The sequence below is a fragment of the Phoenix dactylifera genome, chromosome 2 (assembly GCF_009389715.1).
Source record: "Phoenix dactylifera cultivar Barhee BC4 chromosome 2, palm_55x_up_171113_PBpolish2nd_filt_p, whole genome shotgun sequence".
NCBI classification, from domain to species: domain Eukaryota; kingdom Viridiplantae; phylum Streptophyta; class Magnoliopsida; order Arecales; family Arecaceae; genus Phoenix; species Phoenix dactylifera.
Genome location: NC_052393.1, coordinates 7,584,123 through 7,606,673, shown reverse-complemented (window position 1 = coordinate 7,606,673; position 22,551 = coordinate 7,584,123). Strand labels below are relative to the sequence as shown.

At 38.2% G+C, this 22,551-nt stretch overlaps 2 protein-coding genes across 3 annotated transcripts; both read right to left on the bottom strand.

The window, feature by feature from the left end:
* Positions 1–1,195: 1,195 nt before the first annotated feature.
* Positions 1,196–10,085, bottom strand: LOC103710777 (DNA repair endonuclease UVH1). 2 transcript variants are annotated; one of them, XM_008796659.3, is made up of 9 exons: positions 9,048–9,943; positions 8,653–8,879; positions 8,361–8,470; positions 7,001–7,168; positions 5,656–6,492; positions 4,584–4,694; positions 4,243–4,503; positions 3,607–3,830; positions 1,196–1,909 (listed from the first exon to the last, which is right to left on the bottom strand). In XM_008796659.3, exons 1-9 carry the CDS (start codon positions 9,941–9,943, stop codon positions 1,699–1,701), a joined length of 3,045 nt encoding a protein of 1,014 aa, XP_008794881.1. In that variant the 3' UTR covers positions 1,196–1,698. The 2 variants fall into 2 exon arrangements, with proteins under 2 accessions (XP_008794881.1, XP_026661913.1); XM_026806112.2 differs by having other exon boundaries at positions 1,683–1,909; positions 3,588–3,830; positions 9,048–10,085.
* A 1,406-nt stretch (positions 10,086–11,491) lies between these two features.
* Positions 11,492–21,735, bottom strand: LOC103710775. The gene is made up of 5 exons (XM_008796658.4): positions 21,172–21,735; positions 19,768–19,866; positions 17,192–17,236; positions 15,555–15,692; positions 11,492–12,105 (listed from the first exon to the last, which is right to left on the bottom strand). Exons 1-5 carry the CDS (start codon positions 21,580–21,582, stop codon positions 11,725–11,727), a joined length of 1,074 nt encoding a protein of 357 aa, XP_008794880.1. The 5' UTR covers positions 21,583–21,735; the 3' UTR covers positions 11,492–11,724.
* Positions 21,736–22,551: the final 816 nt, after the last annotated feature.

Genomic DNA, 22,551 nt, shown 5'->3' with positions numbered 1-22,551 from the left:
CGCAGCGGCACGCCGAACATCGGTGCCGGCTCGCTGGAGCGACAGGCCACAGCAGCGGCCGGGAAGGCGGCCACGGGTGGTGGCTACCATCGTGGGCAGCTACGGGCTGCTTCCCAAAAAAAAAAAAAACAGGAGCGGCGGCGTTGAGAAGAAAGAGATAGAGAGGGAGAGGGAGAGAGAGAGGGAACAGTGAGGGAGAGGAAGAGGTGTGGGATACGTTTTTGAAAAGTTCCAAAATGGAACTTTTTGCATATAGCTGTTTTCAGCTTTATCGGAAAGCTATAATAGCTTTTCGAAATTTTTATCAAACACTCTTTTTCATCCAAAAGTATTTTTGAAGGACCAAAAAATGCTTTTTGGTCCTCCAAAAGCTCCCCTAAATAGAGCCTAATTTGTCCTGGCCACCGACAAGGCCAAAAAAAAAAAGAAAAAAAAAGAAGCAAACAAGTGAATTCCATTCCAGATTTCGAAAATAAGCGTGCAAGGCCTAATGGGCGCGTTGCCGCTGCTGCTGCACGACGAGTTGCAAAGGCGAACGTAGGTACAGCAAAAAAATATCTATATATGCAATAAATAATAATTTTAAAAAATTAAAATCTGAAAAAATTCAAAAATTTGAAAGAACAGAAGCCACAGGCAAATGCGCATCCAAGCTTGGAACAACTGGACATCAAAAAATACAAGCATATTTATAAAAAAACATAGAACTATTAAGGATAAATAATTAAAAAAGGCATACGATTATAAAAATTATAAGAAGAAAAGGCCATACGATTACGGAAAAGTTCCGATCAGGTATCCTCTCCTTGTTTGTTTATTTGCCAATTCTCTGGTCCGGCTGAAGAAGAGGTTGACGGCAGCAGTCTGCTGCCTGTTCTGAGTTGCTGAAGGCATGGTTGTTTCGCAAATCGCTCCATCCAAATTGTCCACAGAGATCCAGCCTTTCAAACGATAGAGCGTTTTGCAGCATAGAGCCGAAAGTGATGTGGAGAAAATAGCCACACGCACACGCGCGCGCACAAAAATTACCAATGAATAAATGATGCAAACATGCGCAGAAATCTTTACAGAGCTTTTTTTCTTGATTAAAGAGAATCCTTACAAGATCAGACAACAATATACATTACAACAAGAAGAAATGTTGCAGTTAGTGCCTGCGCAGATGTATATACACACACAATTACAAGAGAAAAAATGATGCAAACATATGCAGAAATCCTTACAGATCTTTTTCTTGATCAAAGAGATCCTTACAAGTTCAGAAAACAATATAAATTACTACAACCAGTTCAGAAAACAATATAAATTACTACAACAAGAAATGTTGCAGTTAGTGCTTGCAAAGATGCAGATATAAGGATTACATCAATAAAATCAGAATTACAAACAAATTGTAATATATATTGATGGATACTCTGGTTGATCAAATGATCAGCAAGAAGCGAATCCCTTGGGTAGAAACAATCCTAACTGAAAGCACAATAAAATAATATGAATATATGACCTGGATCAACCTTGGAGTGGCATGAGAAAATTGCCTTGAGCTGAAATTTATCTTTCACAGTAAAATCCATGATGCCCTTCGTTGTGTGGAACTGTAGATGTCTACGTCAAATAGGTCCACAGTTTCAGACAGGCTAGTAGAAACATATGCATACACGTTGAGACTTCTCAAAATCAATTGGTGTTGCTTAAGAATTACAACATGGTGGGGCACTTAGCATCAAGAAACTCCTTCAGCATCCGAGCTGCTTTCTGACTTCCCATCAGTTCTGCTAGCCTCTCAACAGGAAGAAGGGCAAGTTCAGCCAAGTTTCTGCATCCATCCATCAGTGCTCTATAATTTGAATCTGTCACCCCTGGTAGACGCCTCAAAAACTCAACTGCAGATGTGTTGTAATTTTCAGCTCTGGGACAAGTATAAAATCATAATTTTAGCTTCCCCTGAATAAAGAAACAACCTATTGCGTATTCACATATTCTATCAATTATGATCAAAATATTTGCATAGAAAATCAATGGCAGCTGGATGAAGGACCATGCACATCATATGGCATCAAAATCTTATGTCCCTTATTGTTTCATTTAAGGTAAAATTGGCTTTATACACAGTATTCCAGTCGAATTTTTCAGTTGGACTACTGAAAGTGCACCCAAAAACAGAGGGCAAGCAGGTGGAATTCAGAAGATGAGTGGCAATAAAAAATTGCAACAACAAGACATGTCACAAGCATGTCAAGGAAAATTAAGGTGCAAATGGGTTGTGCTGGATTAGGCTGGATATACAAGTATATATTGTATAGCAGCGTGGCCCCTGGCAGTGAAACGACCACACATAGCCCATGGCTTTATTCCTGTGTTATTAAACGTCAAGACTGGCATTCTAGTTATTTAACCAGTGCCAACTCTTTCCTTTTCCTACTCTGTCTTTTTTCCTCCAATACCAACACTTAAGAATGTCAATGTAGAAGTGCCCCCATAAAGTGAATGCTTCAACTCGAAGAAGAGGGCACAGGTATTAAAGATGATGAAGAGCATGAAATATGCATCGCAAGCATGGTATGACTAGAGGGGCAAATAGGCTGAGATGGGGCCAACATGACCAAGACCCGATTCAAATGGATCTAAAAGGTTATAACCTGAATCAGAGCAGTATACTGACTACACAGGTATTGGATTCTGACTGAATTTGAATTTTACAGACCTCACCTGACTTTCTGGACTGTTCGCATTGGGTCATATTCAATTTAGTCAGCATAAAACCGACTGAGAGAATGAATCTATCTATGAAACCTGCACCTGGTTGATACACTCAGACATATAGTAGTGATAGGGTCAAGACCATGTCAGGTCTCAACCAACCTAAATCATCTCATCTCCAAGTCACCGAGAATCTTGAGATAGGAGAGGAAAGAAGGGTGTTTCTACAGCACATGATTAACCCAGTTTCGTATGTGTGCGGTGATGTCCGTGTGCCTATGCTCTGCCCACCAAATCATTTTGTTAAGACTATTGGTATGTCAAAAAAGAGTGACAAGTGTGATCTCTAAGAAGAAAAATGCAACAGGAGTGAATTTCAAGCAGCAACAGATTTTTGACCTAATTGAAAGACGATTAAGACCTCCTTAAAGTTGGAAATCATAATTAACTCTTAAACAAGTGTAATACATGTATTCGCACATAAAAGAAAGGTACCAGCTTTCCTCTCCTTCATTGCGGAAAAGATCAAAGTGTAATAGGAGTTTTCCATAGCATTCTGCTGAACATCTTCAGACAGAAAGATGGCATTGATCCAATGATTAGTAGCATTTAAATATTTGCAATTTAACAGAACAACTATGACAAGTAACGGTACACAAATTTCAATGTACAAATACACAAAATATAATATTCATATAGTTCCTCTATTGACAAGAATAGTTAGTACTATGTAACACAATGCAAAAATCTCCTATTATAGATGGAAAAACAATGATGCAAGCATGACCTATTCCTGTTTAAAGTTCTGAAAACATGGTCAATAATCAATTCAGATCACTGATCATATCCATATAAGGTACAATGTAGATGATTCAACGAAGGTCTACCTTGCGTAATGTATCGTACCTTACATCATCTTCCACAATGCCATCTTCTGATGGCACACCTACTCTAATTGCCTTGCTTTCATCTGGTTCATCCTGGTTTGCTTTGAGTGATGCAAATATTTCTGCTGTTGCATGCACGCTCCGCGACCAGACAAGGCGCAGGCGAGGAAAGTGTAGAACAAGCAGCGAAAGCTTTGAAATTATGCTGGTTGGTGAAACATCATCACCAATTTCACTTGCAGACTGCAATATGCCATGAACAAGTTAATCCACTCACCCAAAAGAATATATTTATCTATGTAGCTTAGATAATAATACTTTGGTCATTGTAAGTACATAAATTATATATAAGATGTCTTGGCAACAATCAAAAGTTAAAGTTTTATTTCACCAAAGTCTCAATACTAGTGAAATTAGCTATGACCAAAAAAAATTAAAATAATAATAATAGGAATAAGGACAAGGGTTGGGCAATTTGTAAGGACAAGGGTCGGGCAATTTGTAAGGACAATATCTGACTCTTTCAAATCAAATAGATAAATATATGACTGCAAATTTGTGGTCAGACCACTTCTTAAAATTGAAGCTCCCAAATCATACACAAGATCCAACAGTCTCAGAAAAATGGCATAGTTTAACTCCAATGACACAATACCTGCAAAGAGAAGCTCTTGTCCTGTGAAAATTCGATTAGAAGCACAGGTATCCTATAGTAACGGACCATTGTTTCCACCTGATGATAGAGACGGCCCGACGCAAAGCTTTGGAATAAATCTGAAATACTTTTTCTTTCAACACAGATCAAAGGTGAAAGTACATAATCCCCAACTTCCAAAGTAACAGGTATAATTTGCATGCCCTTCTGGTGGAGAACATTGGGAAGGCTGCTCATGAACTCCCTCATATCCACTATAACCTGCAAAAACACTTACATCAGACACATCCTTGAATCGAAGTACTTGAGATATAACTATCTTGGTTCCTCACAGCAGATACCTGCATTTCTTTCTCCTTTGGCTTTATACCACCTGCCTTTCTAGTAACTGAGTTCTGAGAAATAGCTGACTGTGGCTCATTAGAAGCATTAGGTCCAATGCATCGTCCATCCTGGGCAAAGTGAAATCCAATATAAATGGGAGCAGTGAATATTAAAAGAATTTAAAAAAAGTCCATGCAAACATGATTTCACCATTAGGCAATCAGGAACTTGCAGCAGACTGAAAGAGCGAATAGGAAACATCAAATCCACAATTGCAAACATGAAGAAGATAACTAAATAACAATTAGATGAAGAATCATGATTGCAAGAGAGAAGGTAGAACAGTCTCCTGTCCAGAGATACTGATACCTAAACTCAAAGCACTTAGCACACTGAACTGACCAGGAAGAATTTAAGGTTTTTTTAACTCTTTTCTTCTCTTAGATTCAATCTAAAATTAATTCTGTAGTTCATCAAACAATATCTGCTCATAAAATATTAAAAAAGGGAATAGTTCAGGGAAAAGAAGCAAAGGTTAAAGAAAATTGTGAATTTTAGGAGCAAAGGAAGTTAAAAGAGAGTATAGACTATCTGAGGCTCCACAAATTTAATAGACTAAAGGAAATTGTGCAAATAATGAAAATATGCATCAAAATCGATATCTGATGACCAAACCAGAATCAAGACAAACATAAATTCAGAACATCTAAATCACAAATAGCATCAGTCCAATGCTTTAAAATTCAGAGATGCAGGATGGTGCATGCTGTACAAAGGTCTAAAGTAGTTTAAAATCAAAACAGAAATGATAAAGGGGAAAGAATGAGTGAAAAGAATTTTACCAGTACGATGTATATATTTAGGTCCATTTACTCTATATATAAAAGGTATATAACTGCATAGCGGACTCATATAAAAGGAATATAAACTACACGAACTCATATAGGCATTGTGTTCACATGAATATCTAAGCTAATACCAGTCTGAAACTATGAATAATATGAACAGGTATTCAAAAAAGTAAAAAGCAAAGTGTTTACAACTTAATAATACTAATAAGATGGAGAGAGTAGTGGTTGGAAATCATACCTGATCCACAGGGATCATCATCAGGGACTTCTGCCTAATCAGACTTTCAAATGCAGCATTTTCCCTGCGTATGCTTGCATCAAACTTTTGCACCTCAGTGGAATCTTCATAAAACAGAAAATAAACTTTCAAATTTTTTGATTGATTGTCAGCTTTATAAATTTCAATTTCTCTAACAAAGGTCATATCTGGATGATACACAATAATTACAGAAGGCTTCCAGACTTCAAGAATATGCTGGTCACTGTCTAGTGCATAAAATTGCACCGGTGGAAGCGGCTTAGCATCAGTAAACTCTGCAGTAGCGGACTCTTGTCTCTGCCTCCGAGGAACACCTTTACCGTCAGATGAACTTTTTAGAGCTACCTCCTGAAAACCCTGTAATGATTCTGCACCAGTTTCACCTTGTGTTTTCATTACACTATCAGTTTCACCTTGTTGTTCCCCCTTTTCTAAACTGGCATTGTCAACTATTTTGTTTTCCACTGGCTTTTCACTTTTCTTTCCAGAAACTTGCACCTTTGCCACAACTTTGTTTGGCTTCCCTTTCCCTCTTCCTTTTCCAGACCCCTTTCTTCTAGTCTGAGGTCGAGAATCATTTCCAACATCAATTACTTCTTTAACTAAATTGCTAATCTCTGATGCTGCTGCTAACAAAGCATCATTCTCAAGCTTGGATATGCTGCTAGGTTCTGTACTCTCACTAGATCCACTAGCAACCACACCGTCAAGTAAACCAAAGCCTTTAGGCTCCTGAGATCTATTTCTGTTGCGTTTCCGTAAGCCCTGCAACTGAGCCTTGCCCAGCAAGTACTTCTCCCACTCTTCTCGCAGGACCTGTCAAATGAAAAAAGACTTGTACCCTGATCGAAGATGGAAGCAAGATAGTCCTTGTATCTATAAACCTCCTCTTAAATAACAAAACCAACAATTTAATTTAGATGTGCAATGAAATCCAACTAAAAAAGACAAAAACATAGAGCATATGCCGATTAACTGTGAGATATTAAAAAAGTAATGTAGTCTTTATTTTGCAGATTGTTATCCAAATGAAAGTTCACAATGTAATAAGAATAAATGTAACACATACTAATTGGAAGAAGGCTTAGTACCAATAATAAGTCCATATAAAGCCATGGAACCTGATAGGTAAACTTAAAACCTTTGCAAATTATTCAAGAGATCACCTGAAGAGAGAAAGGGGGAAGAATATAGAATGTTGAGGGAAACTAACTTGAGTATGGGAAAAGGATAGCCAAAACTACACACTGGGCACTGCTATGGGTTGAATATGTTGACAACCAAAACAAACTACTATAACAAGTTCAAAACTGTGGAGAGGCACCTGATTTGGGCCTTTAAAGATGCAATCTTCCAACTGCAAGCATGACCGTTCATCTTTACAAGCTACCAAGACAAAGTTGTTATTATCCCTTCCATCTTCAACTATAAGTTGTCCTTCTCTTGACTGAGTTTCCTTTCTGCGTTCTTCTTCTATCTCTTCCAGCAATTCCTGCAGTAATTATTTCATGATCTTAGTTGCTTTTGGCACATTCTGAAACAAGACCGAAACATGTGACCTCTAAATAGAAGAAAGCATCAACGAACACATAATTATTTTTATAGATATTCAAATCATTTTTATTCTCAAAGACTTCAGTTTAGTTGGCAAGTGCCAAAACTTCAGATCAGTTTCTTCATTTGATGCTCTTGGGAAAAAAAGAACGGATAATTAGAGTTCATTATTTTATTCTTCTTGGGCTAGCATTAGAGTTTTGGAGATAAGGTATTATTTTAACTTAGATGAAGACAACATTTCTTTGAATAATAACATTTTTTAAAATTTCATCATCAACATGCTCGTTGTAAATCTGTTAATGTAACTGTTTTTAAAATGTTATTCTAACAAGAGGACCCTTCCACTAGAAAATCGTCATTGCTTCATTTGCAAGATTATAAAGTTCAGCGTAAAATTTTGAGCTCAACAAGCTTATACATATTCACAAGGACTGGGCCTTTTCTTCATTCCATACGAGGCAATACCAACACAATTTTCATGGATCTTAGAGCTCTTATGGACCTTAATTAGTATTTAATTTCACAATATTCATCTATAGTACAATGATCTGCAAAACCATAAAGCTAATGGGAAATTTAAAGAAGGAACTAAGAAATAAGAGATAAACATAGTACGGAAAATGATTCCAATATTACATGAAACAATACTTAAATGCTTGCTGAGAAAAAATAAACCATGTATTTGTCAATAACTTCATAATTTTCATTCACAATGCAATGTTTTAGATGTAAATCTAAACCTAAGCCCATATATTTTATATCTTAATCGATCACAGCACTCCCACAGTTGACTGTTGTTAGAAGTTTCAAATATACATAAGTTTAATATGACAAGGTCACACTTAAGGAACTAAATATGCTGACATGATCCAAGAATGAGCTGACTTCCACAATTTTAAAGAAAATAGCACTTGCTTAACAAATTACAAGAGCTATATACATAAAACAGGGAAAATGCATTAGAGATTTAAGCGATCTATTTGAACAAAGCCCATTATTTTCTTAAAGATACAACTTCCTACTAATACAATATGTAAGAAATCCCCCCAACTACTTCCTTAATAAGTCAAAAAACAGATTGAAGCCCAGATATTTTTAAAGAAAAGCAATGGAACTCACTCACTCACACGTAACACCTTCCATTTTGGTGCTTCTTCTAAAACTTCATCTAACACCACACCCACATTTGACTCCACCCTCCCGCCATCGGTCTCGTTAGAAAGAGCAGCTCCACTTTCTGAGAAAATACAAGTCCATTAAAACAGCATGATGTCTCATGTATTTTGATCAACTGGAGTTTCATTGAACCAGTTTTCTTGGAAAGAATGAATTCCCAAATTCATTCTTTCGCTGACACATGACATTGTATTTTTGAACGATATCGGCAAAGAAGAAACAAGTGTGTCAGCAAGCACCTACCGCGTTGTTTCTCCCTCTTGTGATCATCATTCGCTTTCCTCTTCTTGCCTGGGGCACTCTTACCATCTGCACTAATTTTCAGACCATCTGCTCGGACCACCTGGTAAACACGCTTCTTTGCAAGCTCAAATATCTTATGGCTTGAGTCAGCAAAAATCCAAACCGACCTAACTCCTTCCGACACTCTCAGTGTATCCAAATACTTCAAATAAGTCACAGCATCATACCTAGTTACAATTGCCAGAGACCAGAACTCAGAAATCAACATTGGCAACATGTACAATCCGAAGTTCACTCGAGAGGGGGGGAAAGAAACTTTTTTTTATTTCCAACCAACAAGATTTCTCAAAAGCGATAATCTGTCCATAAAAAGGGGGGGAAATAAATAGTGTTACCTGACGAGATAATCTAACAATTTCCTCAGGGTCTTCAGATCGCTGACCAGCTGCTTGGTCTTCTTGCCAATGGTGTGCCAGATGGGGTCGAGCTGCCTCCTCACAATCTCATCGAATGACTTGAACAATCCTTTCTCGACCGTGAGGTCCTCGACGTCGACCTTGTTGGTCCTCCTCAGCTCCTTGAGGCAAGCGTCCATCGCCTCGAGCACGGCGGTCTGGATCCCCTTCATGGCAGGGGTCATCGGAACCCTGACATCAATGACCTTCGGTGGGTTGTGCTCGAGGTCAGCGGAGACCTGGACGTGGAAGCGGGGCCAGAGGTGGAGTCGGCGGATGAAGAGGCACTTGAGGATGCGCTCGGCCTTGGCGAAGCCGGCGACCATGGCGTGGGGACGGTCGGAGAAGGCGCGGACGGGGGCGGAGCGGGAGAGGGAGCGGAATACGCGGGCGATGAAGGCCTCGGTGGAGGTGTCGGAGAGGCGGTGGGCGTTGAGGACGAGAAGGCCGGCGACGGCGGAGGGGGGCACGCGGGAGTTGAGAAGGTCGGCGATGAGGATGCGCGGGGTGACGAAGAGGGCGGCGCCGGAGGAGTAGATGGCGGTGCGGTGGTGGGAGGGGAGGTCGCCGGGGATGTCGGAGGGGAGGGGAGGGTCGGAATTAGGGTTAGGGTTGGGGGTGGAATCGGCGTGATGGAGGCGGCGGAGGGATCGGACGATGGCGGATTTCTGGGAGTCGGAGGCGGAGAGGATGAGGAGGGAGCCTTGAGAGGGGTGGTGGAGGAGGAGAACGGAGGCGACTAGGGAGGGGAGGGAGAGGCCGGAGGAGAGGACTACGAGGCCGCCATTGGGGTCCTCCAGGAGGTCCGAGATTATTTGCTCCTGGAACGGGAGCATCTTCTCGTTCCCTGTTCTATACTTCTTGTTCTTTTATTCTTCTTCTGCCATTCCGCGTTGAATTAACTTTATTCTTCTACTATTCTTGCTTGGGATAACTTTATTCTGGTCCAAGAGAAGGGGATGGGAGGGAGGGAGGGAGGGAGGAGGTAGGGTTTGCTGCTTGTTATAGTGGAGACGTGCAACGGGTAGAGCGCTGGTTGACCGTTGACGCCATGGACGGACTGGAATTCATCACGCGCGTTGCACGTGACTTATTAGCTATAACTCACGAACTTGTGAGCGGGTAATGCCGCAATGGGCAGGATAAAAAAGTTGTCATTTTACAGGTTAGTCCTTCTAGTTAAATGTATTTGTCGAACGGCGGTGATTATATTAATAAAGAAAAGGGAAAGGTGAATGATTTTAGTTATTATCATTGATACACAGATAAATGCAAATGCTGCATTATCCAACCAACGGGTGCTTAGCATTTGTATGCAGGTTTTACGTAGAGTCAGTCTTTTGGGCTTTAAAAGAGTTCATTTGGTTTGAAATTTTGTGTCCAATTATATGCATGTTAAACATTGTAGATCATGAAAACACTAAATTGATTATGTCATGTGATAAGAATTCTAGTATTAATAATTTTTTCTTGAATGTAAGATGAATGGAGATGCGATTTGTTATTTGTTGTTAAAAACAGAGGCAAACAAGAATGATGTTTTTTGGCAAAGAAGCAAGTCATGCATGTAGGCTTCTGTATCTACAGGTTGTAATTGGTTTCAGATAGTGGATACCACGCATGGAGGCCGCTGGGGATGCATGATGTTTTCCAGAACAACATGAACTGGTTGCAAAAAATGAAAAAAATCGTTAAGTATTTCGCCATGCTAGCTGGATATATTGCAACAAATTTCCAACCTGAATACTTATTTAGGTAATTGGGAAATGGTTCTGTTATTGAAAAAATACTAGTTACCCTAAAACAAAAATCTTAGGTCACATATCATGCATCTATAAGACAAGAAGATTAAATCAGCCTTACACAAGTACATGGGTGTGCAAGTGCACACCTATACTAATGGAGAGAAGCAGTGTGAGGGGTAAAGAGAGAGAGAACAGATTGTGCACTACAATCATACATTGCATCATCGGTTGCCACGGCCTGCCCACATGGAACACGCGACTTGGTTGACCAGGATGAACCCCAGATGGATCAGGATGCGAGTTCAGGATGCGAGTTCTATGTGCGTTAGGCGGACCTCCACATGGGATGCACGCCCTGGCCGCACTCCGGGCAACTGCTTACGGGCTCCCCATTTTACCCATTCTAAAACACGGATCAAGGAGTATGATATGCTGTGAATTGACGGGCGTACGAAACCAGAAAGACGCAAAAAAGCTAAAAGACAGGAACCCCCTCCATAAGAGATGCACGGCTGTTCGACCCAATCTTCTATGAAGAGTTCGAGAACATCCATCTAGATAGGAGCTAACCAAAGCTCATTAAATTATATAAAATTTATTTAACGACACCAACAGACAGAGAACAGACACCAAAAACAATTTGCAGAAAAGGAGCTGCTCCGGCCTTTTTTTGATTCTCGTTCTTTTTTATCCCCTTTTTTATTAATAAACTTCTATTGGTGCTTTATATGCTTAACAAAGGAGTACATCCCATTTCAGTCCGCAGTATACAACAAAAAAACAAGCATACATCAAGAGCCAAATGAGATCAGCAGGGCCAGGAATACAACTCTTCAGAGCTAGCAAGTGAATCAACGCCAGACAACAGGTAACTAGGACTCCTTTGAAGTAGAGTTTGAATTTGCATTGAGGTTGAGATGACCATGGCTGTTTGTGATTCTTTTGAGCCCGAAAGGGACAGGTTTTTCCAACACTGACACATTAATGTTATTCCAGACATCTGGCTTCGTTGGGAGGTTTGCTATTTTCTCTGCTATCTCCATGTCTTCGGGCAGAACAGAACCGAAAACCGTGTATGCTCCTTGCCACTCATCATGATTTGCTAGGCTGATGAAGAACTCTGGGCCCGAACCAACCCATGCGACCGACCCCCTTCTAATTGTGGGGCATGCCTCTGCTGGTATCTTTTCGAATGGAAGCCCCCCCGCTTCAAGTGTTCCTTGAATCATTCCATAAGGAGGGCCAAAAGAAGCCTATATAGTTCATGAGAGAAAAACATTAGTGTGGAGGGAAAACAAACTTCAGAATGAACACCTTTAGCAGGCTAGCATGTGTGATAAAACATAAAATAATGAAATTAGAGAAGAAAACTGCATTTAGGAGTTTACTGTATGAATAAACAAGTCGTAAGTGCTGTTGTGCATGGGACTGACTTAAGAGGCAAAACAGTATGTGAATGGAGATACGATGCTGAAACTGACAATGTAAATCTGAACAAGCAAATCACAATAACAAAACAAGATATACATGAGAACCACCAAGCATAGCATGTCGTTTCATTGGGAGCAAGCCATTTGAGTATCTAGAATGACAATATCAGAAACAGAATCTCTGGAATTTAAATAATATGACTTTCAAGCATTCCGCTGATATCACAATATCAAGTTTGTAGATATTTTATATTCGTAAATGCTGTCGTGGCTAGCTGAGCAGAAGAGGGAGTAAAAAGGAAGTGAATAGATAAAAGTGAGCAAGAGAAGGCACTCAAAACAGGCAACTGGATACCTTCAAACCACGACTGCAAGCCAGACACAAGATTGGAAAATGGGACAAAATCCAAATTAGATAAATGTAGAAGCCAGCTAATGCAGGGGATTAGGGCTTTGCGGAGACTATGAAGTATGAAGAGATAGGTAATGTATGTTTGAGATAAGTTCATTCAACTATCATTGAAGAAATAGACCCATGGCAGTTATTTAAGATACATTCATCTTCAGAGTGAATCAATTAGTGAATTTTTATTAGCATCCTCAGGAAAAGTTACCCCAGCAGTGGATCACCTTGCTGGGTTTTTATCCTCACAAGCAGTGATGATGTTGCTGTTGATTTAAATCTTGACAAAATGTAGGCCTTGAACTTTATAAGCCAATTATTAAGAGCTTGAGAAAGGGGCTAAAAATCCTCCAGGTAACCATGGCTCAGGCTAGTGGGTCATTCCATGCAAGTTCTAGAGATGCTGGTTATGATAGCTTTGGCAGCAGAACCATCTAGTCTGGCAGTGCTTCCCATTACCAGTATAAAATTGATTATTGCAAGAATCTGCACTGATATGGATTTTTAAATTACAAACCCCCATCCAGGACTAAATTGCAGAAAGAATGTTTCATGTACTCCTTACGATATGCTTATCAAGAACTTCTCCTGTTGCTATAGGTGCTGAGTGTTTGTCATAAAACTGGCTGGCTACAAGCAGAATGATTTTTTCCTGCCACATGGGATTGATAAGGGAAGTCACCAGATTCCTTAACTGGATATTGATAAGAATTGCTTAAAATATCTCAAGCAAATGATGATTGGCATGACCTTGTAGAACATATATGGATCTAACCAACACGTCATATTAGCAGCAATCTTGAGATTGAACCTCGGGATCAGATCATGCTTTGGCATGATGAAGATTACCTCATAAGGTTTTTATTTTGCTCATTTCAGCAGAAAAGCACTCCAAGGTGAAGTTTTATATGTGCACAATCTGTACTGCATGATGAAAATTTCTACTCCACAAACAAAATTTGGAGTGAAAACCAAGATAAAATCACTAACAACTTTAAAACTATTTTAATTTTTACAACAGCAGCAACAAAATTGGAGGCAGAACATAAGAACAGACAAAAGAAAAGAAATTTAGTGAACTATAAATTTCACAGAGGCAGTAAGGAAATAAGCAAATTGCTGACCTTATAGGCCCTGTTTGGTTGCCGAATAAGTTGGATCAGAATTAATGAGCTAAACTATCCCTGACTCACTTTAACCTGGAGTGAACCATTTCACCCTATAGGGTGGAATAGTTTGCCTTAGGATAAAAAGAAAAATGAATGCTATCAACTTTTCAAAATGCCTATTCTATTCATGGAAAAAAGTGGCTTTTTTCAAGAGGGTGTTTATTCCATCTTATTTTGCAACCAAAAAAGGTCCTAGAAAGTGAAATTGATAACCTACTATCTAGCATCTACACCCAATTTGGCATTGCTTTTGAAGAGCTAGAAAGCACCTTTTAGAGATCCAGAAGCTCTTTTAGGTGATTTTGTGGTGTTTAGTAAAAATTTGAAAAGCTTTCTACTTCCTCTAAAAAATTGAAAAAAATCGACTAGGGAAAAGCTCCAATTTGGAGCTTTTGAGCGAAAAGGTCTACTAGAGAAGAGTCATGAAGCTGTTTTCAAAAGCTTACCCACCCAAGAGGCTCGGGTTCAAGTCCCTATAAAGGAATTCTTTTAAAGTTAATTTAAAAATACTTTTATTGCCACAATCATTTAAGTTTGTCCTTTATTGCCAACTGTACAATTAAGAATTTTGAATTTTAAACTCATGATATTCTTTGTTACGTGGTAGTCACCCATAAAGAAATATTGTATTATTTATTATATCATTTAGATTAAATATAAAATAATTTTTAAATTAACAATACATTATAATAACGTACAGTATGATAACAATATAATATAACATAATATTAGTAAAATATAAATATACTATATTATATTATAAGAATATTATTATATTGTCATGGTAAATATATTTTTATAATCATTTATAGTAATATAATATTATTATATGATACTAGTATGATAATAGTATATAATATAAACACACACACACTCCACTAATATAGTATAATATTGAATAATAGAATATGTATAATATATAATATATAATATTAATACCATTATAATCATATTATAGTATATAATATAATACTATTATAATATATATTAAGAGCTCAAATAGTGAAAGCTATACTTCAGTTTTTCAGACAAAAGCTCTACTACCTACAGAAATACCAAACAGGACCTTCGTATATAGCTCGTCGGACCTAGATTTTGTCCCATGCTTCAGTTAAGAAACTCTGGTCTTTTTAGAGTTGCTTGTAAATTTATCCTAATAAATTAGATAGGGACCAATTAACTTTGAAAATTAGAAAATTGCTCGATTGTATCAAAAAATCAAGGTTGACATTTATTTTTTAAATTTAACAAACCGATTGCTATCAGCATGACAAATAAAATTGCTAAGTTAAAATTAGTTTATAAATCGAGCTGAAGAAATCTTCTGCAAAGGTGAAGAGCATTTCCAGAGCAGTTTCTTAGTTTTGCTTGTAAGACCGAATTGGTTATCTTATTTCTATCTGCCAAGACATGCACTCCTTTCTAACTATGCTGCATAGAGGAAAAAGCTGAAGTAGTCCATGTCATGCAATAGCAACCTAAGTATCACTTTTCATTTAACGTAAGGATTTACATTATATCAGGTGAACCAAGAAGTAAATTGCATGTTAAGAATACCATGTGAGTATGTGACATAACATGACTCAGTTATATGGTCAAAAATCTGTTCCACTTCAACGATGATCTGATACTTTATGTAATGAACTACTAACAGGTGGGAGCAAAACTCAAATGCTAAAGTGATATATGAGTATTCTTACATCTGCTATGTGGTTCCCTTTAGAATCCCAAGAATGGCCTCGTCCTTCAGCTCGATGAATTTGGCAACCATCATAGAGACGCAATCGCAACAGCTCAACAATATAAGCCACAGAATGTGGAGCACAGTCGGGGAATAGCTGCATCAATTTAAACTATCAGAGAATGTACATGGATAGCTAAAGCAGTTGCACTGCTTATATTCAGAAACTAATGTTGCTGGCAGGGAAAAACAAAAAATAAAAGAAGATATTTAAAATGAAAGGAACATTGTTCTAAGTACCCGCAGCACATGCACTTGAAATGTTAAAACGTAAGGTGGAAGTGGTAATACAGCAACTTGGCCAGTAGATGAACATGGTTCGCTATATATATCCACATTTTGTGCTTACATGAGATCACAAGATTCAGATTCGTAGAATCTGAGGGAATGAAAAAAGTTGCCAACATTTTTCCCAAACGCTTTTACCAGAAGTGGTGACATTGAAACCACATAGAATGACTTTGTTAGCTTTGAACAAAATGGAAGCCATCAAACTGACAGAACACCAAAACCAGAGAAATGGGTTTCACCTACCCATATTAAATGTAACCATGAACAAACAAGTATGCTTTAGAAGAGATGGTCCTTTCGTGGTAAATACGGTATCTCAGACTATAGATAGAAGCACTTAAGATTTATGACAGTAACAAGAGAGGTTGACAGATGTGTCGCAGATATTCATTTTAAAAACACGTCTTTAGGTGCGTACAACATCTAGTATGCTACAAGGTGGAGACTTGAAAGTCAACTTGGGTCCTTCCATTGGCGGAATGTTTTACCATTTTTGAGAAGAAGTTAATGTGTTTGAAAAGAAAGAAAGGAAGGAAGATCCTTTTGTCAAAAAAGACTGCAGGTGGTAACTGCTACACTAAAGGCTTGTTTGTCACTAAAATGCAATGTCCTTTCTTTTGTCACCAAAGGCTGCAGGTGATAGCTTCTACACCAAAGGCTGTTTCTCACTAAAATGAAATGGCTTGAAGATTGAGTTACTCGATAACTGGTATTACTATGAAGATCTCTTTTACCTTCATAAATGAGAGCAGTGACAGTTTTGTGTCTAATCACATCTTCCATGTCTTAAATATCTAGCTATTTTTGCTACTTAAACCAACCTATATGCTCCTGTGAAACTTCTATTCTTAACCTCGCCATCTTCTATAGAAACATCTTATCAATGGAAATACATAATAAGTAATTGCCAATGCTTATAATGATTTTTTTTCCAAAAGCAATTGTAGATAACCATGCAAAATTATCACTTCAAATAATCAAAAGAATAACACCTAATGTATCGTATCATTGAAACAGAGATGTCTAGAGCTAAAATAGAGGTAAAGCAAACAAATGAAATTAACAAGATTAACTAAGATAACCCTAATAGAGAAACTTAGATTAAACTATTTAATAAAGGTAACACAGTGAAAGATAAACAATTATTGATCAGAATAGTTAAGCTGGCAAAGACATTAACATCCTATGGGATGGTCATGAACATATTTTTCTATGTGTGACAATTGAGAAGCCAAGTCATTCCATTAAGAAATATCTACAAAGAGGTTTTGCCATATATGAATAGTTAGGATAACTAGCACTTACTTTGATATGAAGAGTTCCATAATCTGTTTCGAAGCCGACAATGCCCTATATGAGAAAAAAGAAAAGCAAATTATGAGGATTTGCTACTTCTGAAATTATATAGTAAGTAATCAATTTAACAAACAGATAGCTTGTAAATTCTTTATGTTCACTAGAATATTATTCATAATACCAAATTGCTAATTTACGAAAGAATTATTTTGCAGAATTAGGTGTTGTTATTCAGAAAGAATAAAGAAAGGAAAAGAATGAGATAAATGCTAGGATAACAAATTGTTAAAACATATCAACTAATTTAAACAATACAGTTTGCTTGAGGAAAAAAAATTAAACAATACAGTTTCAATAATGTAATGATTAGAAGCTTTTTCTACTATAGAAGGAAAGGACAACCCTTAGTGAGACATGAGCTAACACTGTAATCCTCTATATAACATACCGGCAACATGCTAGAGTCCCAACTTCCTAACAACCACTTTTAGTTTTTCTTAAATATAAAAGTGGTGTTTTCTGTTGGAGCCTTTGAGGATCTATGGACAAAATAGTTTGACTATAACTAATAATCTAACAACATTTGGTACTAAGTGAAGAGTGTGGCAGCATTTACTGCATCGCCCTGACTTCTATCTTAAATATTTAAAAAAATAAGTAGAAATAAAGCAGAAAATCCGGAATGTTGCAATTTTTTGTCATCCATACCACACTCTGTAATTGAATTTGCTGTCCCTATGGAAAATTTTACATGGTACACTATAAGAAAAGAGAATGTGGATGCCAAGTAAAAAAAGTACTCAAATCTTCTGTATGCCAGTGCTTTTTCTTGGAAAAAAAGTAAAGTGCAAAGTTACATGGAAGACATGGTGTACCGTGCAAGTTCTTTTTATCCAAAGGGACAGCATGATCACCACTTGTAATCACTATCTAGAGTTGTCTCACCTAATAAAGCAAAGCACTGAAGCAAACTTCACATTTCATGTATAAAATTCAAAAGACAGGACCCATTAGGAATTTTCGAACAACAAAAAGTGGACATAATGCTACATCAAAATCCTTCTTTCTTCATCTGTAGCTGAGGGAGGATATAGGCAGAAACATCCCCAACTGATCAATTGTTAAAGCTGCTATTGACTGCTTCATTTCATTCAATGCCAATTTAGTTGATTTATCCTTCAATTTCAGTAAATTAATTATCATTCTTAGGGCTGCAAAATGAATTGAGTTGTTCATAAACAGCTCAGTGTCAGCCTAATAGCAGGTTTGATTGAGCTCATTCAACCAGGAAAAAAGCTCAATTTTAACATCATTAATAACTCCTGGGGGAGGTGGCCAATTCATATTTCATATAGAAAACATGCACGCGGAGAAAGAGGAGTACACAAGAGAGGAGCCCATTGAGGGGAGGCACTCGTACACAAGCAAACCCTGAACACTTTCAATAAGGAAGAAAAAAAAGAAAAAATATAAGAAAGCTCAGCACGGATTGATATCAAGCTCAGTCATGCTCGGCTCTATATCAGATCAAGATTGAATACCTCTTTCATATAATGAGTTGAGCCTAAGCAGATTATTACTCGGCTTACCGTGGAGCATTGGCATCTCTAATCACTTTGCTAACATTTGGTCATATCAGTTATAAATCACTTAATATGTTGGAAGCTTAATTGGATTAAATGTAAAATTTTCCAGGCATCACTGGGTCTTCAACAGTAAGCGGTAGTGAGAGAGAACATACAATCAACATTTACACATTGCCTAGTTTCTTATGTTGTTCACTGATGCGTTCTTTTATACTTATTATGGACTTGTCCACAGATTATATACATGCAGCTTAATATGGTATTATACACTCTGGGCATGCTTGAACATTTGGTCTACATTTTTAATGGTACCAGAGCCATAATTGTTGGCTTGAGACCATTAAACCATTATCAAACCTTGATATATTAGATATGGGATTTCTGTTACGAGAATCATGCCTTGCATGAATTCCCTAGTACTTGGTTGTTGGTAGTTCACAAAGTCACATATTGATAGTGCTTTCCCTAATTTTCTTCCTCATGAAGCCATTTTCAGCCTTTAATTACTTCTATGAGGATCAGATGAAGCTTCTCTGCCACCAATGATAGCCCTATACCTTTGCATGGGCTCATTTACGAGTAATTTTTTTGGCACGTATTTGTACTCTTTCCCAGTAATCCTATTCTGCTTGAGATGATCTAACGTTATGGACTTAAGTGTATCCACAAATTGGACAGTGGGGCCACATATCACTGCTTCAGCCCCTTAATTTAGTTGCATGAAACTTGGGTTGCACTGAGTTTGTGAACCTAAGTTTATACAACAACCAAGTCTAGGCTCTATGAGAACTCAATGAACTATAAAGAAAGCAAGTTCATGGTACCTTTCCTCAAATTGGCAAGCACAATACAATTGCAGTGTCAAATGTACGAGATCTGAATGAAAGTATTACGATAACAATAGTAGGATCATAAAATGCATGAAGATTGTATAATGTAGCAAAGGAAGGTTAACACAGAATGTCTATATCACAAATACTCTGAACTTTCAAAACTTACCTCTCCTTTTCCAAAAATGAGACCAGAAGTCCAAATAACCTTTTCCCCGGACTCTTGCAGAGCAGGAAACAAGACATCCTTCTGTTTTTTCAACCAGCACTGAGGACAAAAGCAAGATAAACCATCAATTCTCTATCAGGTAGAAGTTTAATTATCGTGTCCGAGACTTGATAAATCTCCATTTGCGTTGATGTGTGGAATCTTGGGAAAAAAAAAAATCAAATTCACTGTCTTTATGAACAACCATCAAATAAAAATTCACAAGTTTTTTGGGGAAAAAAGTCAAGTCAAGCATGAACTGTCTCCAACAAAGATATGAACTTGCATAAGCTTCCAAAAAGCTTAGAAGGCTATGGGGCATCATTCAAATTAGTCATATATTCTTTACAGTACAGGCTACGCAAAAGATCTATGATGATGAAATGTTTTCACTGTTAAGCCTTTTTTTCTTAATAATTTGGATAATGTTTTGCCAGCCTGGAAGTGTAGCTTGATGTCATTCTTTATCCAATATAACTCTTGTTGGTAGAGAAGCAGAAAATTTATTAGAACTTTGTTTGGTTACAGCAGCATCTTATGTACTCGAAGCAAAACTATGAATATGATTTTTGTTGGAAATCAAGAATTTATTCCATTACAAGGGAAAAGGTCAAAAGGAAGTGGAGAGAAAAATGAACTCACCAAAATACCAAGAAAATATGCGAAATTATTAGCTAAGAAATTAGCAGGATGATTTCTCCCAAAAGAAGGAAAAACATCGATCCAAATCATAACCTCTTTCAGTGAGCTTGTCGCAAGCCAAAACCTTCCCTTGGACCACATCACAGGAGGCCAAGAATGTAATGCAATATGAAATATGCAAAAAGATTATGTCGACGCTTCACTTGGCCTTCCATCCCCAATCACTCCTATCGCCTTCATGGAGATATGAAGAGCGCCACTGAAGGTTAAGAAGGGGCACAAGTTCCTCAACTCATGTTTCTCCTAAGAGATCGGCATCACGGCAACTTATCTTCTCTCACCACAGAACAATTTAAACATACTGAATCAAAGCATCTTTCTTTACAAAGAAAAGCATTCTCGAAGGAAATGCATCCAGGGAACAACTATCTAGCCATTTTAATGAATAAAAAATCAAGCACATTAAAGCAGAAAAATTATATCATTCCTAACAATCTCAAATGCTAAGAACAAGCAAATACATAAATATCAACGAAAACAGAACGAGTCACATCCAATATCAGCCGTCTAACTACTTCAATCAAAAACCAACAAAAAGAATAAAACTTCCTCCTTTCCCGAAATTTTGACGTCAACGATTAAGAAAAAAAGGCAACTTTAATCCAACACATCAATAAACAAAAAAGTCAGCTCAAAAAAGAAGATGGAGCAGAAAATACTGACCTCCCCAAATTTATTCCCACATCGCTCCTTATCCCCGCAAAACACCCACGAATCGCAGAGGCACGGTCCATCCAAACCACCGCACATCGCCTTGCAAGCCAGACAGCACTCCCTCGGTGTGTTGAACTTGTGATCGGTGCCCCACTTCACGGCGGCCCCCCAGAGCTCCAGATGCTCGACTCCCCTGCAGCATTCCTCCTCCCCTCCTCCTCCTCCAACCATCTCCCTCACCTCGCCGCCCGACGCCCGGCCCGGGCCAACGGCGGAGACCGAGAAGATGCTGCCCGGGCGACGGACGGCCACGGAGACGACCATGTAGGCCAGAGAGCAGGAGATGAAAAGCACCGCGAGGACGATCCAAATGGAGGCGCGGTTCCTGCCGCCGCCCGGATCGCCTGGCCTTCTACCCATTGATGGAAATTTTAGGGATTCGAGAGGAGAGAGGAGGGAGGTTGCGGTAGAGGAGAAGCCCTCCTGGTCTCCCCCCTCTTTGGCAGAGTAATGGTGAGAATTTTAAAAACGGAAGGGGTTTTGTTGAGAAATTACACCCTGGACCACATCGAGAGTGCCCGCTAGGAGCAAATCTAGGTACGAGAGCCGACTGCACTCCTGCAGAAAGGAGCCGCTATAATTGGCGCCTCATGGTGCACATAGTGTAGCGTGTAATTTCTCGAGATCCACCGGAACCAAGATAGATCCCGCGCGATACGTGGAGTAGGGTATAATTTCTCGATTTTTTTTTGTTAATGCCCTCTCCTATGTAGAAAGAAATTAAAAATAACAAGAGGTTAATTAAACCAAATATTGGGACTTTTTTTTTTGTTATTTATTTTGATCACGGTCGAATCCAAAACTAGGTAAAATAAATGTTGAGATTTTTTATTTATTATCTTAAATATATATATATATATATATATTATAATGGAGGTTCAACTTGTGCCCACCATTCTTAGATGGAAGAGGTTAGGTTACCCGGAGTTTGTCTCGTCGAGACTTCAATTAGTTGGATTATCTAGCGAGTGAGTATTTGGGTGACTCTTTAGAAGAAAATGTTAGTTTTCGGAAAAATATGGTGTTTCGAAAACATGATGTATATTTAGAATCATCACGTTTTTTCGGTCTTTCAGATGGAGTCTATAAATAGGCTTCTCTAAAATAATCCAAACTTAATTTAATCCTTTTGTCTCTCACTGGTACTCTGTCTCTCGAGCGTTTCTTCCACAGATAGAAAGTTTTTTTACTCTTTAACTACGTACTTTCTATCTTTGCTTCTTTTCTGAGCATCTAAAAGAGTCGGTCGGATCAAGCCTTCCAACAATCTTGCTCGTTGGAGAATGATCGGACTGAGTCGTATTGTTGTACCTTGAGGACAAGACACCG